Below are 23694 nucleotides of genomic sequence, written 5' to 3'. Positions count from 1 at the left end.
GTACCTCCTGTGGATTGTTCTTCCTTGTGGATTGAACCTACTGTGGATTGTTCTTCCTTGTGGATTGAACCTACTGTGGATTGAACCTCCTGTGGATTGTTCTTCCTTGTGGATTGAACCTACTGTGGATTGAACCTCCTGTGGATTGAACCTCCTGTGGATTGTTCTTCCTTGTGGATTGAACCTCCTGTGGATTGTTCTTCCTTGTGGATTGAACCTCCTGTGGATTGAACCTACTGTGGATTGAACCTCCTGTGGATTGTTCTTCCTTGTGGATTGAACCTCCTGTGGATTGAACCTACTGTGGATTGAACCTCCTGTGGATTGTTCTTCCTTGTGGATTGTACCTCCTGTGGATTGTTCTTCCTTGTGGATTGAACCTCCTGTGGATTGTTCTTCCTTGTGGATTGTACCTCCTGTGGATTGTTCTTCCTTGTGGATTGAACCTCCTGTGGATTGTTCTTCCTTGTGGATTGTACCTCCTGTGGATTGAACCTCCTGTGGATTGTACCTCCTGTGGATTGAACCTCCTGTGGATTGTACCTCCTGTGGATTGAACCTCCTGTGGATTGAACCTCCTGTGGATTGTTCTTCCTTGTGTTCCAATTGTCTGTGTTGTTACTGTGGGCTCCTGGGAGGTTTCAGAGAAGGGTTGCCTTGCCACCTGGATGAGGGTAGACCAATTAGAGAGAGACCACAGACTGTGTGGGATCCTGCTGCTGACTTTACATTGACTGGCCACGTCTTTGTTAGAGTGGGTGTGTACAAGATTAGTGAGAGATCAGATAGCCAGCCAAAACTGCCAGGAAGATGGATTGGGCTTTTCATTTGGCTTTGCTAGCTATAGCACTAGTTTTCTCTTGAACTGATCATTTGGATTTTGCAATGGTTTATTTGAAAATTGTAACTATGCATTGTTTTTTATTCATCAGATTATTCATCAGTACTCACACCAGAACAGCACACCTAATCAGTACAGCACATCTATTATGAACACATATTAACAATGTAGGACATATATTACGAACTCATATCAACAATTAAATCCACTCGTTTCTTAGATGTGTTTTGAATTTTAAAATAGATTCATTTAGCATTTATATTTACTCTGCACTGTAGCACATGTATTACAGTTGATATGAAACAATTAAGTTAGTGAATAACTTATACACCTTCATTAAAATCCATTATTTCTGACACCGTTTCAGTTAACTGTGCATTCAGTACATTTCATAGAAACAATTATCTACCTTAATTTATAATCCATTATTTCAGGTGTAAATTCTGTGGAGAAGACACTACTGTAACGTAACAACACTTATCTGTGAAAGGAATTCTAATTTCACATCAACATTTGTCATAATAAACAGATCTCAATATTGTCTCTTTAATTTGGTATTTTATTGGTATTTTATTATGATCCCCATTAGCTGTTTGGAAAGCCACAGCTAGCTGTTTGGAAAGAACAGCTCAACGACAGAAGTACATAAATGTAATGAGTGTCTAACGAGTACAAGTCTAACGAGTACAAGTTTAAATATTGAGAAAAACACTAAGAGGTGCCTAATATGACTAGGGATCTCAAACATTATTACAATGTTAAAATGAAGTGCTTCGTAAAACCGAAACTACTGGCAATTGAGCTGCCACCAATGCGAAGGACCCGAAACCTGAACTTTGCTGGAGTATTGAAAAACTTCACAACATCACAATTCTACAAAAATATTATCCATAGGCCCTTGTCATCATTCAATATTTAGGCTATAAACCATTTGCATTTTTTTTAACCATGTATGAGAGACTCATAGGTTTTGATGCTGTCTTTTACATGCACTGAACCCCCAATAAGTGTTTTCACAACACTCTCTTAAAAACACTAATATTCAGATTGAAAAAACACTTTGGGTGTTTGAGTACATCTGCTCTGTTTTAAAACACTTTGTGTGTATCATAACACTTATATTGGGTTTACCTTCAAACATCCTCCAAACTCCAATTTCAGGTTAGGTGCACTCTTTAGGTGCACTACTATGGTTTTACTACACAATCAAGGGATTTTGAGTCATTCCATTTTAACTGTACTATTATGACATAAAATATCATGTGTGTCTTCATCCTATGACAAGCCACTTCTCTCTCTATTCCAGACAGATAGACAGACTCCTCTATGTACTTACCACTTCCCCCCTGCAAAACAGCCCCCCCCCCCGTCCCCGTCCTCCGTCAGGCATCACCTCTCTCCTTCATACTTCTATCTCTCTCTCTCTGTCTCTCTCAATTCAAACCAATTCAATGTAAGGGCTTTATTGGCATGGGAAACATATGTTAACATTGCCAAAGCAAGTGAAGTAGATAATAAACAAAAGTGAAATAAACAATACAAATTAACAGTAAACATTATACTCACAGAAGTTCCAAAGGAATAAAGACATTTCAAATGTCATGTTATATATATAATATATATATATATATATATATATATATATACAGTGTTGTAACGATGTGCAAATAGTGAAAGTACAAAAGGGAAAATAAATAAACATAAATATGGGGTTGTATTTACAATGGTGTTTGTTCTTCATTGGTTGACCTTTTCTTCTGGCAACAGGTCACAAATCTTGCTGCTGTGATGGCACACTGTCGTATTTCACCCAGTAGATATGGGAGTTTATCAAAATTGGGTTTGTTTTAGAATTCTTTGTGGATCTTTGTCATCTGAGAGAAATATATGTCTCTAATATGGTCATACATTAGTCAGGAGGTTAGTAAGAGCAGGTCAGTTTCCACCTCATTTTGTGGGCAATTTGCACATAGCCTGGCTATGGTGGCCTTTCTCAATAGCAAGACTATGCTCACTGAGTCTTTACATACTGTAGTCAAAGAATTTAACCGCTCTTTTCTGGATTTTGATAATTAATTTAGATTATTAGCAGGTATTGGCCTAATTCTGCTCTGCATGCATTATTTGGTGTTTTACGTTGTACTCAGAGGATGTTTTTGCAGAATTCTGCATGCAGAGTGTCAATTTGGTGTTTGTCCCATTTTGTGAATTCTTGTTTGGTGAGCGGACCCCAGACCTCACAACCGTAAGGGGCAATTGGTTCACCAGATCCTAATCGGTATGTCGAATTTGATGTTCCTTTTGATGGCATAGAAGGCACTTCTTGTCTTGTCTCTCAGCTCATTCACAGCTTTGTGGAAGTTACCTGTGGCGCAGATGTTTAAGTAAATATACGTATGTATGTCAAGTTTTTTGTTTGCTCTAGGGCAACAGAGTCTAGATGGAAATTGTATTTGTGGTCCTGGCGACTGGACCTTTTTTGGAACACCATTATTTTTGTCTTACTGAAATTGACTGTCAAGGCCCAGGTCAGACAGAATCTGTGTAGAAGATCTAGGTGATGTTGTAGGCCCTTTTTAGTTGGGGACAGAATCACCATATCATCAGCAAAATAGTAGACATTTGACTACAGATTCAAGAAGGGTGAGGCCAGATGCTGCAGACTGTTCTAGTGCCCTTGCCAATTTGATAATATACTGTTTATTTATTTAATTTATTTTTTATTTTACCTTTATTTACCAGGTAGGCAAGTTGAGAACAAGTTCTCATTTACAATTGCGACCTGGCCAAGATAAAGCAAAGCAGTTTGACAGATACAACGACACAGAGTTACACATGGAGTAAAACATACATACAGTCAATAATACAGTATAAACAAGTCTATATACAATGTGAGCAAATGAGGTGAGAAGGGAGGTAAAGGCAAAAAAGGCCATGGTGGCAAAGTAAATACAATATAGCAAGTAAAACACTGGAATGGTAGTTTTGCAATGGAAGAATGTGCAAAGTAGAAATAAAAATAATGGGGTGCAAAGGAGCAAAATAAATAAATAAATAAAAATGAAATACAGTTGGGAAAGAGGTAGTTGTTTGGGCTAAAATTATAGGTGGGCTATGTACAGGTGCAGTAATCTGTGAGCTGCTCTGACAGTTGGTGCTTAAAGCTAGTGAGGGAGATTTGAAGAGATTTGAAGTATATGTTGAAGAGGGTGGGGCTTAAGCTGCATCCCTGTGTCACGCCACGGCCCTGTGGAAAGAAATGTGTTAGTTTTTTGCCAATTTTTACTGCACACTAGTTGTTTGTGTACGTGGATTTTATAATGTCGTATGTTTTTCCCCCAACACCACTTTCCATCAATTTGTATTGCAGACCCTCATGCCAAATTGTGTCAAAGGCTTTTTTTTAAATTAACAAAACATGAGAAGACTGCCTTTGTTTTGGTTTGTTTGTTTGTCAATTGGGGTCTGCAGTGTTAATACGTGGTCTGTCGTACGGTAATTTGGTAAAAAGACAATTTGACATTTGCTCAGTACACTGTTAATGATAATGCAGATGATTTTCCCAAGGTTGCTGTTGACGTGTAGCCCACAGTAGTTATTGGGGTCAAATTTGTCTCCTCTTTTGTGGATTGGGGTGATCAGTCCTTGTTTGCAAAAATGTGGTCAATATGCCAGAGCTAAGGGTGATGTTAAAGAGTATAGCCAATTTAAATTTGTTGTCTGTATATTTTATAATTTAATTGAGGATACCATCAACACCACAGGTATTTTTGGGTTGGAGGGTTTGTATTTTCTCCCGTAGTTCATTCTCCCTCTCCCTCTCTCTCTCTCTCTCTCCCTCTCTCTCCTCCTCTTCCTCTGTTAGACATTTCTCCTCTGCTCCATATCTCTCCTCTCCCTTAAGTCACACTTTAATGGTACCTTTTCAAATCCCTTCCCTTATTTTCTTCCTCCTGCCTCCTTCGCTCTTCCTGCCTGTGTAAGAAGCATGGACCCCCAGATAGAGCTCTTTGTGCCAGACTGACTCTGTCTGGGTTCACACTGAGTTTAGCTGCTAGAAAGAGGCCCACACATTTTAAAGTAGCTCTCGCAGCTTCATCAGATTTTAAAGGTTGCATTGGAGCAGTATTTGGCTATTAAAGCCATGAATTAATTCTTACGGTAGGAGTGATGTTTGAGTTTTTTTTACAAAGAAGCAGGCTGAACTGAGTGAGTAAGCGAGTGATAGAGTGTGAGTGTGTGTGTGTGTGCCTATCTGTATGTGTGTGTGTGTGTGTTTGACTGACATTTGCAGTTCACCCTCGCTCTCTCTCACTCTCTCTCTCTCGTTCTTCCTCTGATTGACAGCCTATTAAAACGATTGGGACGTTAGTGTCGTAAAGCCAGCCAAAGCCTCTTACATTATGACAGAGAGAAGTTCCTCTGAAGCACTAGCATCCTTTTGAAGCGTATTTGATCACATGATGACCTTAGTATCAAAGAGCTCTTCATGCAGGAAGGGACTAATTGTTGTTTTCTATCAACATCCTATGAATTGCTTTTCACATTCTTTGGATATTTGTTTTGTAGCAAACAACTTCTGTATACATTACTGATATCTAGACTTTATATGATGGAGAACAGTGGTCTAATGTTTTGTGTAATGTCCCTAAATAAATATCCCAGACAAGACACTGATCTGCTCTGTAACATGACAGGATGAGAGAGCTCTGTTTAGACTGAGGATGTACAGGCTCACTCCTACAGCTGTCTGCCTATTGGTGCCACTCAAGGCCCACTGGCAGGAGAGAACAGAGATAATGCACACACACACACACACACACACACACACACACACACACACACACACACACACACACACACACACACACACACACAATTAGTAATGCTGCGAAAAACTAGTCTTCAAGCATGTTCCCTGAGGATTATTCTAAATGTATATGAAAGTGTTATGTGAATAAACACAGACGTGACCTTGAAGGAATGACAAGCTGTTATCAAACTGCACAATTAACACGTTTTAATTAACTACCCATATATATCACAGCCTTTCAAAAGGGCCTTGATTGTTTATGTCCTGCAATGAGAGAGAGAGAGAGGTTGAAATAGAAAGTGAGAGATTGAAACAGAAAGAGAGAGAGATTGAAACAGAAAGAGAGAGAGATGGGAGAGAGAAGGATGGGTTGAAGTGAAGGAGCTGTAAAATAAATAAATGGGTAGAAATGTCCCCATACCTCTCAGTGACTGTCTTCTGTCCAGCATCACCTTGACATGGTAGAGCATGTGAGTCTCATTGTGTCCCTACCTGCTGAGTACTGTCAGACCTCATGCTGTTCTAGCTTGGCAAACAGTGAGTGTAGCCCCACACAGACAGATACACAGTGAGTTTAGCCTCAGACAGACAGATAAACGGTGAGTTTAGCCCCACACAGACAGATACACAGGGAGTTTAGCCCCAAACAGACAGATACACAGTGAGTTTAGCCCCACACAGACAGATACACAGTGAGTTTAGCCCCACACAGACAGATACACAGTGAGTTTAGCCCCACACAGACAGATACACAGTGAGTTTAGCCCCACACAGACAGATACACAGTCAGTTTAGCCCCACACAGACAGAAACACAGTCAGTTTAGCTCCACAAAAAATAACATTCTCACTGAGAAGGACTTTAGAAGTACCCCATCCCATCCTCCTCCTCCGCACACACACACACACACACACACACACACACACACACACACACACACACATACACACACACACACACACACTCCCTCCCGTGCCAGTCTGCAGAAACAGAGATGCATACTGGGACGAAGCTTTACTGTACTGCTTCAGTAATGGTCTCTCTAAGAAGGGTCTCTAAGACACTAATAAGGAGTAGAACGATTGAATATTACTCCAACTGAGGGGTAGAGAGGTTAAATTGCCTGTGTGCACGTGCATGGCTGTGCGTATGAGTGCGCATGAGTGTGTGTGTGTGTATGTGTGTGTGTGTGTTTGTGTGTGTGTGTGCGTGCGTGCATGTGCGTGTGTATGTGTGCGCGTGTGCATGCTTCTGTGTGTGTGTGTGTGTGTATATGTGTGTCTGTTGTATATGTGTGTGGTGTAAAGGTTTGAGTACGGCTTCTCCTTGCTGTTTTGTTTTGACCATTTTTATATTTTTAGCCACTTACCCACTTTCACGTTCACCAAAGGGCGACTTGTACAGATTTTCCCAGATTTCATCTTTCCCAGTAGATTTTCACAGATTTCGTCTTTCCCAATAGATTTTCACAGATTTCGTCTTTCCCAGTAGATTTTCACAGATTTATTCTTTCCTAGTAGATTTTCAATTGATCAGCAGAGTGACTGAATGCTGGCCCATTTTGCATTGTCCTGCTCCTTTACTACACTACCAAGCCTATTACACTTCTCGTACCCCTAATAGAACCTGAAGAGCAGGTCATTTTACAAGCACGGCCCAATCTATAAATGTGCTATGCTCCGTACCGTACGACAGGGCTCAGATCCAATCCAACCAAGCGTTCATAATGAGAATAGTGACTGCTACCTACAATGATATGGTTATTAGATAGTGATTAGCCTTTATCAATATGATAAAACGCTAGTCTGTCTGAAATTATACCCTATTCCCCATGTAGTGCACTGTTTTTTTTACCATAGGTCCTGTTCAAAAGTAGTCCACTACATAAGGAATAGGGTCACCTTTCAGACAAACTATTTAGGGCCTTGGTCAAAAGTAGTACACTACTGTATATAGGGAATATGGTGCCATTTGCGACACAATCCCTAGTCTCATCTCAGGGATTCTCATGGCAATGAACCTAAATTCCCTAAGGAGAGGGTGACGGTGGCATGTGGGTGTTTTACAAATGCTTGACCTCGACTGCTGTCCTCACTCTAATTCACTCGGAACACGTAGACATCACATTGGGTGTCAGAAGCGACAGTTGTGATTAAATTCATGTATGCTTGTGGGTCACTAGGTGTCAGGGTTATGAGATTAGTAAGGATTGATATCATTAGGATGATGGGAGAGAGAGAAGGGGCAGTGGAGGGAGAGGGGGAGGGGCACAGTGGGGTAGGGAGAGAAGGTGAGTGAAATTGAGATAAGGAGAGAAAGAGAGAGAGAGAAAGAGAAAGAGAGGGAGGGGGAGAGAGGGAGAGAGATAGAGGGAGGAGGGGAAGGGGTAGAGAGAGCGAGAGAGAGTTAGAAGCCTTGTAGCTCATTGAACTGAACAAGATAGTGAAATAAAATAATCCTGTAGAACAAGATGTTGAGTCAACTAACTCAAAACAATAACATACCCTTTTTGAAGCCTTCTACCTGTGTGTGGTTATTTTGAACCTTTCCTTTTGGACCGTACGTATCCGTCTGTTTATATCTTGTACTTTTACCTTTGATTCTCAAGGAAGATGGGGTGAGTAAGCTGACTAGGCTGACTCTTACACTCCCTGTACCAATTCAGCTACATGACTCAGGGAGAGGTGGAGAGGAGGTGGGGTAGAGAAGAGGGAGGGTGGAGAGGTGGAGAGGAGGAAGGGTGGAGGCGTGGAGGGGTGGAGAAGAGGAAGGGTGGAGAGGAGGGAGAGTGGTGAGGTGGATAGGAGGATGGGTAGAGGGGTGAAGAAGTGACTTGATGGAGGAATGGACAGTGGAGGAAGGAGCGATGGAGGAATGGGTAGGTAAAGTATGGATGGAGGGGTGGGTAGGTAAAGTAAGGATGGAAGGGTGGGTAGGTAAAATATTGATGGAGGGGTGGGTAGGTAAAGTATAGATGGAGGGGTGGGTAGGTAAAGTAAGGATGGAGGGGTGGGTAGGTAAAGTAAGGATGGAGGGGTGGGTAGGTAAAGTAAGGATGGAGGGGTGGGTAGGTAAAGTAAGGATGGAGGGGTGGGTAGGTAAAGTAAGGATGGAGGGGTGGGTAGGTAAAGTAAGGTTGGAGGGGTGGGTAGGTAAAGTAAGGTTGGAGGGGTGGGTAGGTAAAGTAAGGTTGGAGGGGTGGGTAGGTAAAGTATGGTTGGAGGGGTGGGTAGGTTTTTATTTATTTATTTTACCTTTATTTAACCAGGTAGGCAAGTTGAGAACAAGTTCTCATTTACAACTGCGACCTGGCCAAGATAAAGCAAAGCAGTTCGACAGATACAACGGCACAGAGTTACACATGGAGTAAAACAAACATACAGTCAATAATACAGTATAAACAAGTCTATATACAATGTGAGCAAATGAGGTGAGAAGGGAGGTAAAGGCAAAAAAGACCATAGTGGCAAAGTAAATACAATATAGCAAGTAAAACACTGGAATGGTAGTTTTGCAATGGAAGAATGTGCAAAGTAGAAATAAAAATAATGGGGTGCAAAGGAGCAAAATAAATAAATTAATTAAAATTAAATACAGTTGGGAAAGAGGTAGTTGTTTGGGCTAAATTATAGGTGGGCTATGTACAAGTGCAGTAATCTGTGAGCTGCTCTGACAGTTGGTGCTTAAAGCTAGTGAGGGAGATAAGTGTTTCCAGTTTCAGAGATTTTTGTAGTTCGTTCCAGTCATTGGCAGCAGAGAACTGGAAGGAGAGGCGGCCAAAGAAATAATTGGTTTTGGGGGTGACTAGAGAGATATACCTGCTGGAGCGTGTGCTACAGGTGGGAGATGCTATGGTGACCAGCGAGCTGAGATAAGGGGGGACTTTACCTAGCAGGGTCTTGTAGATGACATGGAGCCAGTGGGTTTGGCGACGAGTATGAAGCGAGGGCCAGCCAACGAGAGCGTACAGGTCGCAATGGTGGGTAGTATATGGGGCTTTGGTGACAAAACGGATTGCACTGTGATAGACTGCATCCAATTTGTTGAGTAGGGTATTGGAGGCTATTTTGTAAATGACATCGCCAAAGTCGAGGATTGGTAGTATGGTCAGTTTTACAAGGGTATGTTTGGCAGCATGAGTGAAGGATGCATTGTTGCGAAATAGGAAGCCAATTCTAGATTTAACTTTGGATTGGAGATGTTTGATATGGGTCTGGAAGGAGAGTTTACAGTCTAACCAGACACCTAAGTATTTGTAGTTGTCCACGTATTCTAAGTCAGAGCCGTCCAGAGTAGTGATGTTGGACAGGTGGGTAGGTGCAGGTAGCGATCGGTTGAAGTGCATGCATTTAGTTTTACTTGTATTTAAGAGCAATTGGAGGCCACGGAAGGAGAGTTGTATGGCATTGAAGCTTGCCTGGAGGGTTGTTAACACAGTGTCCAAAGAAGGGCCGGAAGTATACAGAATGGAGTCGTCTGCGTAGAGGTGGATCAGAGACTCACCAGCAGCAAGAGCGACCTCATTGATGTATACAGAGAAGAGAGTCGGTCCAAGAATTGAACCCTGTGGCACCCCCATAGAGACTGCCAGAGGTCCGGACAGCAGACCCTCCGATTTGACACACTGAACTCTATCAGAGAAGTAGTTGGTGAACCAGGCGAGGCAATCATTTGAGAAACCAAGGCTGTCGAGTCTGCCGATGAGGATGTGGGGATTGACAGAGTCGAAAGCCTTGGCCAGATCAATGAATACGGCTGCACAGTAATGTTTCTTATCGATGGCGGTTAAGATATCGTTTAGGACCTTGAGCGTGGCTGAGGTGCACCCATGACCAGCTCTGAAACCAGATTGCATAGCAGAGAAGGTATGGTGAGAATCGAAATGGTCGGCAATCTGTTTGTTGACTTGGCTTTCGAAGACCTTAGAAAGGCATGGTAGGATAGATATAGGTCTGTAGCAGTTTGGGTCAAGAGTGTCCCCCCCCTTTGAAGAGGGGGATGACCGCAGCTGCTTTCCAATCTTTGGGAATCTCAGACGACACGAAAGAGAGGTTGAACAGGCTAATAATAGGGGTGGCAACAATTTCGGCAGATAATTTTAGAAAGAAAGGGTCCAGATTGTCTAGCCCGGCTGATTTGTAGGGGTCCAGATTTTGCAGCTCTTTCAGAACATCAGCTGAATGGATTTGGGAGAAGGAGAAATGGGGAAGGCTTGGGCGAGTTGCTGTTGGGGGTGCAGTGCTGTTGACCGGGGTAGGAGTATCCAGGTGGAAAGCATGGCCAGCCGTAGAAAAATGCTTATTGAAATTCTCAATTATGGTGGATTTATCAGTGGTGACAGTGTTTCCTATCTTCAGTGCAGTGGGCAGCTGGGAGGAGGTGTTCTTATTCTCCATGGACTTTACAGAGTCCCAGAACTTTTTTGAGTTAGTGTTGCAGGAAGCAAATTTCTGCTTGAAAAAAGCTAGCCTTGGCTTTTCTAACTGCCTGTGTATAATGGTTTCTAGTTTCCCTGAACAGCTGCATATCACGGGGGCTGTTGGATGCTAATGCAGAACGCCATAGGATGTTTTTGTGTTGGTTAAGGGCAGTCAGGTCTGGGGAGAACCAAGGGCTATATCTGTTCTTGGTTCTAAATTTCTTGAATGGGGCATGTTTATTTAAGATGGTTAGAAAGGCTTTTTTTAAATTATGGATGGAGGGGTGGGTAGGTAAAGTAAGGATGGAGGGGTAGGTAGGTAAAGTATGGATGGAGGGGTGGGTAGGTAAAATATTGATGGAGGGGTGGGTAAGTATAGTATTGATGGATGGGTGGGTAGGTAAGTTTGGATGGAGGGGGTGGGTAGGTATAGTATTGATGGAGGGGTGGGTAGCTAGTGTATTGATGGAGGGGTGGGTAGCTAGTGTATTGATGGAGGGGTGGGTAGCTAGTGTATTGATGGAGGGGTGAGTAGGTACAGTTTTGATGGAGGGTTGGTAGGTAAAGTATAGATGGAGGTGTGGGTAGGTAAAGTTTGGATGGAGGTGTGGTTAGGTAAAGTTTGGATGGAGGTGTGGGTAGGTAAAGCTTGGTTGGAGGGGTGGGTAGGTAAAGTATGGATGGAGGGGTGGGTAGGTAAAGTATGGATGGAGGGGTGGGTAGGTATAGTATTGATGGAAGGGTGGGTAGGTAGTGTATTGATTGAGGGGTGGGTAGGTAAAGTATGGATGGAGGGGTGGGTAGGTAGTGTATTGATGGAGGGGTGGGTAGGTAAAGTAAGGATGGAGGGGTGGGTAAGGATAGTATTGATGGATGGGTGGGTAGGTAAAGTAAGGATGGAGGGGTGGGTAGGTAAATTATGGATGGAGGGGTGGGTAGGTAAAGTAAGGATGGAAGGGTGGGTAGGTAAAGTATAGAGGGGTGGGTAGGTAAAGTATGGTTGGAGGGGTGGGTAGGTAAAGTATGGATGGAGGGGTGGGTAGGTAAAATATTGATGGAGGGTGGGTAGGTAAAGTAAGGATGGAGGGTGGGTAGGTAAAGTAAGGATGGAGGGGTGGGTAGGTAGTGTATTGATGGAGGGGTGGGTAGGTAAAGTAAGGATGGAGGGGTGGGTAGGTAAAGTAAGGATGGAGAGGTGGGTAGGTAAAGTAAGGATGGAGAGATGGGTAGGTAAAGTATTGATGGAGGGTGGGTAAAGTATTGATGGAGGGTGGGTAGGTAAAGTAAGGATGGAGGGGTGGGTAGGTAAAGTAAGTATGGAGAGGTGGGTAGGTAAAGTATTGATGGAGGGTGGGTAGGTAAAGTATTGATGGAGGGTGGGTAGGTAAAGTAAGGATGGAGGGGTGGGTAGGTAAAGTAAGGATGGAGGGGTGGGTAGGTAAAGTATTGATGGAGGGTGGGTAGGTAAAGTAAGGATGGAGAGGTGGGTAGGTAAAGTAAGGATGGAGAGGTGGGTAGGTAAAGTAAGGATGGAGAGATGGGTAGGTAAAGTATTGATGGAGGGTGGGTAGGTAAAGTATTGATGGAGGGTGGGTAGGTAAAGTATTGATGGAGGGTGGGTAGGTAAAGTAAGGATGGAGGGGTGGGTAGGTAAAGTAAGGATGGAGGGGTGGGTAGGTAAAGTAAGGATGGAGAGGTGGGTAGGTAAAGTAAGGATGGAGAGGTGGGTAGGTAAAGTAAGGATGGAGAGGTGGGTAGGTAAAGTAAGGATGGAGAGGTGGGTAGGTAAAGTAAGGATGGAGAGGTGGGTAGGTAAGGTATTGATGGAGGGTGGGTAGGTAAAGTAAGAATGGAGAGGTGGGTAGGTAAAGTAAGGATGGAGAGGTAGGTAGGTAAAGTAAGGATGGAGAGATGGGTAGGTAAAGTATTGATGGAGGGTGGGTAGGTAAAGTATTGATGGAGGGTGGGTAGGTAAAGTATTGATGGAGGGTGGGTAGGTAAATGAAGGATGGAGGGGTGGGTAGGTAAAGTAAGAATGGAGGGGTGGGTAGGTAAAGTATTGATGGAGGGGTGGGTAGGTAAAGTAAGGATGGAGGGGTGGGTAGGTAAAGTAAGGATGGAGGGTGGGTAGGTAGTGTATTGATGGAGGGGTGGGTAGGTAAAGTAAGGATGGAGGGGTGGGTAGGTAAAGTAAGGATGGAGAGGTGGGTAGGTAAAGTAAGGATGGAGAGATGGGTAGGTAAAGTATTGATGGAGGGTGGGTAAAGTATTGATGGAGGGTGGGTAGGTAAAGTAAGGATGGAGGGGTGGGTAGGTAAAGTAAGGATGGAGAGGTGGGTAGGTAAAGTATTGATGGAGGGTGGGTAGGTAAAGTATTGATGGAGGGTGGGTAGGTAAAGTAAGGATGGAGGGGTGGGTAGGTAAAGTAAGGATGGAGGGTGGGTAGGTAAAGTATTGATGGAGGGTGGGTAGGTAAAGTAAGGATGGAGAGGTGGGTAGGTAAAGTAAGGATGGAGAGGTGGGTAGGTAAAGTAAGGATGGAGAGATGGGTAGGTAAAGTATTGATGGAGGGTGGGTAGGTAAAGTATTGATGGAGGGTGGGTAGGTAAAGTATTGATGGAGGGTGGGTAGGTAAAGTAAGGATGGAGGGGTGGGTAGGTAAAGTAAGGATGGAGGGGTGGGTAGGTAAAGTAAGGATGGAGAGGTGGGTAGGTAAAGTAAGGATGGAGAGGTGGGTAGGTAAAGTAAGGATGGAGAGGTGGGTAGGTAAAGTAAGGATGGAGAGGTGGGTAGGCAAAGTAAGGATGGAGAGGTGGGTAGGTAAAGTATTGATGGAGGGTGGGTAGGTAAAGTAAGAATGGAGAGGTGGGTAGGTAAAGTAAGGATGGAGAGGTAGGTAGGTAAAGTAAGGATGGAGAGATGGGTAGGTAAAGTATTGATGGAGGGTGGGTAGGTAAAGTATTGATGGAGGGTGGGTAGGTAAAGTAAGGATGGAGGGGTGGGTAGGTAAAGTAAGGATGGAGGGGTGGGTAGGTAAAGTAAGGATGGAGAGGTGGGTAGGTAAAGTAAGGATGGAGAGATGGGTAGGTAAAGTAAGGATGGAGAGATGGGTAGGTAAAGTATTGATGGAGGGTGGGTAGGTAAAGTATTGATGGAGGGGTGGGTAGGTAAAGTATTGATGGAGAGGTGGGTAGGTAAAGTAAGGATGGAGGGGTGGGTAGGTAAAGTATTGATGGAGAGGTGGGTAGGTAAAGTAAGGATGGAGGGGTGGGTAGGTAAAGTAAGGATGGAGGGTGGGTAGGTAAAGTATTGATGGAGGGGTGGGTAGGTAAAGTATTGATGGAGAGGTGGGTAGGTAAAGTAAGGATGGAGGGGTGGGTAGGTAAAGTATTGATGGAGAGGTGGGTATGTAAAGTAAGGATGGAGAGATGGGTAGGTAAAGTAAGGATGGAGGGGTGGGTAGGTAAAGTATTGATGGAGGGTGGGTAGGTAAAGTAAGGATGGAGAGGTGGGTAGGTAAAGTAAGGATGGAGAGGTGGGTAGGTAATGTAAGGATGGAGAGATGGGTAGGTAAAGTATTGATGGAGGGGTGGGTAGGTAAAGTATGGATGGAGGGGTGGGTAGGTAAAATATTGATGGAGGGTGGGTAGGTAAAGTATTGATGGAGGGTGGGTAGGTAAAGTATTGATGGATGTAGGTGTGGAGGAAGTCAGCAGTCAATAGAAACGTTAATTGGTGTGTGACTGTGACACTGATCAGAGGGCACCACAGGGTATTGAACAGGTACTGTGGATGCCGAAATAAGCAGTTTGCTGTTTCACAGTAGATGTAGAGGTGCCTAAATGACAACTGGTGTGTTTCAGAGAAATTACTCCCTTGAACACACCTGTTGAAAGATCTTCTCAGGGTCAACCATCTTAACTCCAATGTCACTCTATTGTGAAGAATGAAGTAGGAATGTAAGAATGAAGCTGTATTTCCACAAACCGATCTGCGGCAACAATGTAATGTCACACAGGGTAAGGAATGTTGTTAAACACATACACTTGCGTGCTTTCAAATGCTTGATCTCAACTGGTGTCCTTGCTGTACCTCACTCTGAACACGTAGGCCTCACTACCTACATTACACACACACACACACACACACACACACACACACACACACACACACACACACACACACACACACACACACACACACACACACACACACACACACACACACACACACACACACACACACACACACACACACACACACAGACACAGACACAGACAGTCACAGTGCTTCAGAGCACAGCACACTGCTTAGCAGTATTGATCGTTAGGGCTGAGCCAAAGGCAGCAGAGGGAGGAATGCATGAGGAGAGAGCGAGAGAGGGGGAGATGAATGGTCATGGAGTGATGGGGCTGATAAGTTGTCCAGGACTGACAGGGGGAGAAGGATGTGTGTGTGTGTGTGTGTGTGTGTGTGTGTGTGTGTGTGTGTGTGTAAAGTGTACCTGTGTGCACACACGTGTGTGTGTGACAATGTGTGTGTGTGTGTGCACACACGCAGGTTGGTGTGGGGAGGACAACTGTCACTCACTCATACTGATGGAGGATGGAGGCTCAGGGGTAGAGGCTTAAAGAGAGAGCAGAGGAGAGGTGATCCAGTCAGGCTGAATTACGGCCACTTGCAGTGTTCTCAGAGGTGCTGTATAATATAGTAGTATAGTACCTTTAAAGAGGGATTGATGACCTGACAAATTGCTCCAGAGAGACACTTTGTGTGTGCGGGCAGGTGTGCGGGTGAGTGTGTCTGTCTGTAGCCTATGTATTTGTGCTTGGGCACCTGTGTAATATAGACTACATGACCAAAGGTATGTGGACACCTGCTCGTCAAACATCTCATTCCAAAATCATGGATATCAATATTGAGTTGGTCCCCCCTGTCACGCGGGACTAGGTGTGTGCAGAAATCAGACGCAGAGAGAGTTCCACTGGGGTTAAGTGCTTTTACTAAGGCATCCAACATCCAACGAGACAACCCAAAAACCACAGGGTGCCAAGTTTAAGAAAAGACAATCCACCACTACCTAACATGCACACACGTAACATTAAGACAATACACCACTACCTAACATGTACACACGTAACATAAAGACAATCCACCACTACCTAACATGCACACACGTAACATAAGACAATCCACCACTACCTAACATGCACACACGTAACATAAAGACAATCCACCACTACCTAACATGCACACACGTAACATAAAGACAATCCACCACTACCTAACATGCACACACGTAACATAAAGACAATCCACCACTACCTAACATGCTCACATGTAACATAAAGATAATCCACCACTACCTAACATGCACACACGTAACATAAAGACAATCCACCACTACCTAACATGCTCACACATAACATAAAGACAATCCACCACTACCTAACATGCACACACGTAACATAAAGACAATCCACCACTACCTAACATGCACACACGTAACATAAAGACAATCCACCACTACCTAACATGCACACACGTAACATAAAGACAATCCACCACTACCTAACATGCACACACGTAACATAAAGACAATCCACCACTACCTAACATGCACACACGTAACATAAAGACAATCCACCACTACCTAACATGCACACACGTAACATAAAGACAATCCACCACTACCTAACATGCACACACGTAACATAAAGACAATCCACCACTACCTAACATGCACACACGTAACATAAAGACAATCCACCACTACCTAACATGCACACACGTAACATAAAGACAATCCACCACTACCTAACATGCTCACACATAACATAAAGACAATCCACCACTACCTAACATGCACACACGTAACATAAAGACAATCCACCACTACCTAACATGCACACACGTAACATAAAGACAATCCACCACTACCTAACATGCACACACGTAACATAAAGACAATCCACCACTACCTAACATGCTCACACGTAACATAAAGACAATCCACCACTACCTAACATGCACACACGTAACATAAAGACAATCCACCACTACCTAACATGCACACACGTAACATAAAGACAATCCACCACTACCTAACATGCACACACGTAACATAAAGACAATCCACCACTACCTAACATGCACACACGTAACATAAAGACAATCCACCACTACCTAACATGCTCACACCACTGTAACATAAAGACAATCCACCACTACCTAACATGCTCACATGTAACATAAAGACAATCCACCACTACCTAACATGCACACACATAACATAAAGACAATCCACCACTACCTAACATGCACACACGTAACATAAAGACAATCCACCACTACCTAACATGCACACACATAACATAAAGACAATCCACCACTACCTAACATGCACACACGTAACATAAAGACAATCCACCACTACCTAACATGCACACACGTAACATAAAGACAATACACCACTACCTAACATGCACACACGTAACATTAAGACAATCCACCACTACCTAACATGCACACACGTAACATAAAGACAATCCACCACTACCTAACATGCACACACGTAACATTAAGACAATCCACCACTACCTAACATGCACACACGTAACATAAAGACAATCCACCACTACCTAACATGTACACACGTAACATAAAGACAATCCACCACTACCTAACATGCACACACGTAACATAAAGACAATCCACCACTACCTAACATGCACACACGTAACATAAAGACAATCCACCACTACCTAACATGCACACACGTAACATAAGACAATCCCGCACAAAACAAAGACAGGTCTACCTACTAAATATAGATGAGCTCATTAAACCAAACAGAAACACAGGTGAAACTAATAAGACAAAACAAACAGACAAACTAAAAAGGGATCGGTGGCGGCTAGTAGGACGGTGACGACGACCGCCGAGCACCACCCGAACAGGCAGGGGAGCCAACTTCGGCGGATGTCGTGACACCCCCCTTGTTACTATAACAGCATCTAGTCTTCTGGGAAGACTTTCAACTAGATGTTGAAACATTGATGTGGGGACTTAGTGAGGTCGGCACTTATTAGACATTAGGGCGATTAGGCCTGGCTCACAGTCGGCTTTCCAATTCATCCCAAAGGTGTTCAGTGGGGTTGAAGTCAGGGCTCTGTGCAGGCCAATCATGTTCTTCCACACGGATCTCGACAAAACACTTCTGTATGGGCCTCACCTTGTGCATGGGGGGCATTTTCATCCTGAAATAGAAAATTGACTTCCCAAACCTGTTGCTACAAACTTGGAAGCACAGAATTATCTAAATTGTCATTGTATGCTGTGGCGTTAAGATTTCCCTCCACTGGATCTAAGGGGCCTAGCCCGAACCATGAAAACCAGCTCCAGACCTTTATTCCTCCTCCACCAAACTTTACAGTAGGCGCTATGCATTCGGGCAGGTAGAGTTCTCCTGGCATCTGCAAATCCCAGATATTTCCTTCGGACTGCCAGATGGTGAAGCATAATCACTCCACAGAACACGTTTCCACTGTTCCGGAGTCCGAGCTTTACATTTCATTACATTACACTCCAACCGACACTTGGCATTGCGCATGGTGGTGTTAGACTTAAGTGCGGCTGCTCGGCCATGGAAACCCATTTCATGAAGCTCCCGACGAACAGTTCTTCTGCTGACGTTGCTTCCAGAGGCAGTTCGGAACTCGGTAGTGAGTGTTGCAACCGAGGACAGAAGATTGTTGTGCGATTTGTGCTTCAGCACTTGGCAGTCCCGTTCTGTGAGCTAGTGTGGCCTACCACTTTGTGGCTGAGCCTTTGTTGTTCCTAGACGTTTCCACTTCACAATTACAGCACTTACAGTTGACCGGGGAAGCTCTAGTAGGGAAGAAATTTGACAAAGTGACTTGTTGGGATGGTGGAATCCTATGACAGTGCCACATTGAAAGTCACTGAGCTCTTCTGTAAGGCCATTCTCCTGCCAATGTTTGTCTATGGAGATTGCATGGCTTTGTGCTCTTTTAGACATCTGTCAACAACGGGTGTGGCTGAAATAATCCAATCCAATAATTTGAAGGGGTGTCCACATACTTATGTATGTATAGTTTATGTGTGTAATATGTATATAAATAGTGTGGTTCATTTGTGTTGTGGTTGGTTTATTGTCGGATGGTTATTTTAATAGCTTGTTATCTGGTCCCAGATCACTTCTTAAATAGCTTGTTTATTGGTTGACCTCCCATTGTCCCTCCCCTGCCTGATGCTTGCTATCCACAATACTGCCCTTCAAAGAGTTGAGCACTATACTTTATTTGGATCCCCATTGGCTGACACCTTGGCAACAACTAAGGTTCTTCCTGGGGTCCATTAAGGATGGGGGCTTCTTTTATCTCATCTCTTGTCTCTGAGAATGTAATGTTTTATGGCTAAAACATAACCGTGAACCGCCAGCTTTCAAATGGGTATATTGGCTTGAAAATAAGTAGCAGCTAAATTAATTGGACTGATTTTATGGAGCTTTGGTGAATCCGACAAAGAACAGAAATGTCTCTCTCTGTCTCTTCTACCCCCTTCTCTCTTTTCTCTCTGTCTCTGTCTCTCTTTCTCTCTCCCACCCTCTTCCATCCCATTCTGTAGTAAGTGTAATTGTACTCAGGCTAATGAATAGAGAGAAGCCTGGATAAATACAATGTAATACCCTGAAAACATACTCCTCCATTATACAATTACTTCATTTCCATTCACAAACACAGTAGAGCCAGATAATGTAAACAATGAAGGCTTTTTTACGAATAGAATTATGTTTTTTTCAGGTTTTACATTTGAACAGCAATGGTAATATTTGTATTGTACTATGATGTATCATTGAAGCATATTGTATTGTACTATGATGTATCATTGAAGCATATTGTATTGTACTATGATGTATCATTGAAGCATATTGTATTGTACTATGATGTATCATTGAAGCATATTGTATTGTACTATGATGTATCATTGAGAATAATGTATTGTACTAGAATGTATCATTGGAGAATAATGCATTGCACTAGGATGTATCATTAGAGAATAATGTATTGTACTATGATGTATCATTAGAGAATATTGCATTGTACTATGATGTATCATTAGAGAATATTGTATTGTACTATGATGTATCATTAGAGAATATTGCATTGTACTATGATGTATCATTAGAGAATATTGTATTGTACTATGATGTATCATTAGAAGGGTTTCCTCTTCAACGTGTGAAGCATAAACCAAACCATTGGTTCTGGTAACAGAATCCTTGCCTTCAGATTGGTTTAATCATGTTTGAGTTTGAAGAACGTAAAACATTTCCAGCAAATTCATAAAAAATGATAATGCACAGTGAACTTGAACTTAGTACACTTTCTTGTCCACACTACCTTGTCCTCACTACCTGAGATACAGGTAAGGATTTGATACAAGGCTTCCTGTTGCTTTTTGGGGCACCATGGGTACCAGGTCACAAGGTTTTTAATGGTTTTCAGTAATGCAGCCCATTGGAGGACCAAATAAAAGTACACAGTTAAGTACTGTACAGGACAGCCAGTCCTTAGGAGAGCAGTTTTTGTAATTGTCCATATCGTCCCATCTTATCACCCCAAGTCAAGTCCAAACTGAATGTGAACTGTTATAACCTTAACTTTTTGAAATCTTCCTATACCTTCTGGACAGCTAGGTGGACAGCTAAGCAGGCCGAGCTATATGGAATGTAGGGGTTGCTCTTCTTCCCTCCCTTCCTCTATGTAAAACCTAATCCCTCTTTATCTTTGTGTCCTCTTATAGGAAAAGAAGACTACGTGGCGACCTTCAAGGGATCCGAGTTCTTCTGCTACGACCTGTCCTTGAACCCGATCCAGAGCAGCAGCGACGAGATCACCCTGTCCTTCAAGACGTTACAGAGGAACGGTCTGATGCTTCACACGGGGAAGTCTGCAGACTACGTCAACCTGGCCCTGAAAAACGGAGCTGTATCGCTGGTCATTAATTTGGGGTCTGGGGCCTTTGAAGCTCTGGTGGAGCCTGTCAATGGGAAATTCAATGACAATGATTGGCATGATGTCAAAGTTACAAGGAATCTACGTCAGGTAACAGTAAAATGGGTGACTGCGATGGAGAATTAGTAGTAAACAAATTTAGATGAGCCCAATTTGATTGAATTTGATTATTACAATCAAATGAATTTGACCCATTTTGGAATAAGTATTTGGATTGATGGTAATAATGATTTGATCTGTAGTAAGACATGAAGAACGCGGCGCTGCATTTGAGCAGGGACATATCTAGACCAGTGAGGAAAGGCATCAATAGAGGAAAAATCATGTGAAAAACTACATAGCTTCCCGAGTGTCACTTTGTTCAGAGTTGCTGATCTCTGAGTCATCCATTCCTCTAATACTGTAGTTGTGACCACAATGAACATATGTATTTACTTTTCGAGGATCAGCCTTTTTGTTGGGGACCTCTGGGTCTTTGGCTGCTCAACACACGCTCAACTGTTACACCCCCAAAAAATAGAATAAACGCAAAATTAAGACAAATAAAAGCAACACAGTTTACAAGCGACACAGTTTGCTTTATGACATAGAGTTGGAAGTATAGCAGATACTGGTTTTATTGAGGATCTCTCGTACGGCATTCTACCAACATACTAGCTCTCTCTAGATGTGTTCCTGCTCGGATAGTAGGGGATTGTTTGTTTTGAAACGCCACACTGACAAAAAGTTTTTAAAATATATATATATAAATATTGAGATGATTTCAGCAATGTTAAAATTTGATTTAATTGTGATAACATTAAGAATGCATAATGAAAGTGCATGCTCAACGGGGGAATCCAATCTCCATTCTCCTTCTCATTCTGTGTCAGGGTCTTTGCTTTGTTTCATTACAGTAAAGTGATCCTAAAGTCCATCAATAAGACCCAAATGGAGGTAAAGTAATGTAAGATGATTTCCTGACCACCGACGTCCCAACGGATGGGATCGGTCGGAATCTTGGTCTGTAACGGGTCTTGAAAATCATGAACATGGTCCTAAACTGGTCCTAATAATGAAAGAATGTATCAAATGAACCCAAAGATCTGAAAGACTTTCGTTAAAGAGGGTCGACTGATGCGCTTTAGGCATTCTCTCTTATGAACCATTTGATGTCTGTCAATCATACCGTGTCAGAGGGGTGGGGGTTGGGGTTGTTGATGCCTACCCAGGCAGTCCGGTCTACGAGTCCGGTCTAGGGAGTCACCAATCGATCCAACGCTGGCTAGCTCACTTCCACTTGTGGAGGCATTTTCGCTAGTCTTTCTTAGTCTGCTTTTTATCTTGTAAAAATTACTTATTTTGCCCTTTTTTACTCTATGTTACTAACATGCTTTGAAAAACAACAACTAACATGTCATTCATGGAATGTGTCATACTACTAACCAATCTCTTTTTTTAATGTTTATTAACAACAACAACAACAACAACAACAAACTCAGCAATGTACTAACTTTTGGTAGTTAACCATCATCTCTTTTTTGAGTAACTATCGTTATTCTGTTCACAGTTTTTAATTTCCTTTCTCCCCCCTTTTCCACAAAGCACTCAGGCATTGGACACGCTATGGTAAACAAACTACATTGTTCGGTAGATATCATTCTAATTGTTTCTTAGTTTGGGTTTGCCGTGTGTTTCTTTTCTATCTTTTCTTACTGTAGACGTCATTAACAAAAAAAGGGGGAACTGCGGTTGGTACTCTTTCTGCTTACGTTTTGACCTTTTTATTTTTCTATATTTTCATCCGTTGGTTGGTTTTCACCACTTCCTGTTATTTTTACTTCCTGTCTCCTGTCCAATCACGTTTTTAGGAGCATCGTTTCGAGCCTTTTGCATCAAGCAGTGGTTAACAAAGGAGGACCCATGTCTGACTCCTGCCTGGCTGGCCTGATGCTCATTGGCTCAGCCAGTGTTCTATTTCCCATTCACTCTGCATGGCATGCATTCTGAATGCTGCGCTGAACGCTGCACATGCTCACACTACCCGACCACTCGTCCAGTCCAGCTGTCGTTGTCATTGGTGCTTTTAATTTTTTTTGCACGATCCACCAATCATACGCTTCTGCATACATCCGACACAAGCGCAAAGTGTCGGAGCAAAACAATTTTTCCTTAACCTATTAACTAACACCATCTTGGGGAACATGTCTTTTTGTGTGCTCACATGCAAAAAGAAAAGACAAAAACACTTTTGTCTTCCTGAAAAAACTAATTTCTGTGTATTACGCTAAACGCTAAACCTGTGGTTGTGGCTTCTACTTGCTTGCTGCTTTCTATATCTAACCCACTCGCACGCTGTTCTTTTCTTTTTATTAGAAAACAAACTGCTTATTAACTTTTACTAATATGTAACCCTAGCGAAACTAACCTAGATAACATTCTACTAACACCATTTTTGTGTCTGCTGAAATTCCTTTTGAGTTGCAGTAGGGGCTAACTTACTAACACACTTAGTCTGGGGCAACTAACTAACTTCCTAGCTAACTAGCTTTATCAATTCCTTGGGGGGCTAGCAGTCTACATCTCAAACTACTAATCCTAA

At 42.9% G+C, this 23694-nt stretch overlaps 1 protein-coding gene across 23 annotated transcripts in view; it reads left to right on the top strand.

Annotated features, from left to right (window-relative positions):
• The window catches only part of nrxn1a (neurexin 1a), a 616431-nt gene that overhangs the window by 171887 nt on the left and 420850 nt on the right, over positions 1-23694 (top strand). For 15 of the 23 annotated variants that reach the window (XM_042306233.1, XM_042306225.1, XM_042306218.1 and 12 more), the window contains 2 exons: positions 20902-21203; positions 22698-22721. In XM_042306233.1, the coding sequence (XP_042162167.1) occupies positions 20902-21203; positions 22698-22721 (326 nt within the window). The remainder of the gene's footprint in view (positions 1-20901; positions 21204-22697; positions 22722-23694) is intronic. The other 8 variants (XM_042306235.1, XM_042306230.1, XM_042306232.1 and 5 more) reach the window with 1 other exon arrangement.

The sequence above is a fragment of the Oncorhynchus tshawytscha genome, linkage group LG25 (assembly GCF_018296145.1).
Source record: "Oncorhynchus tshawytscha isolate Ot180627B linkage group LG25, Otsh_v2.0, whole genome shotgun sequence".
Taxonomy (NCBI): Eukaryota; Metazoa; Chordata; class Actinopteri; order Salmoniformes; family Salmonidae; genus Oncorhynchus; species Oncorhynchus tshawytscha.
Note: the sequence above shows the minus strand (reverse complement) of the source record. Positions and strands in the feature narration are given on the sequence as shown.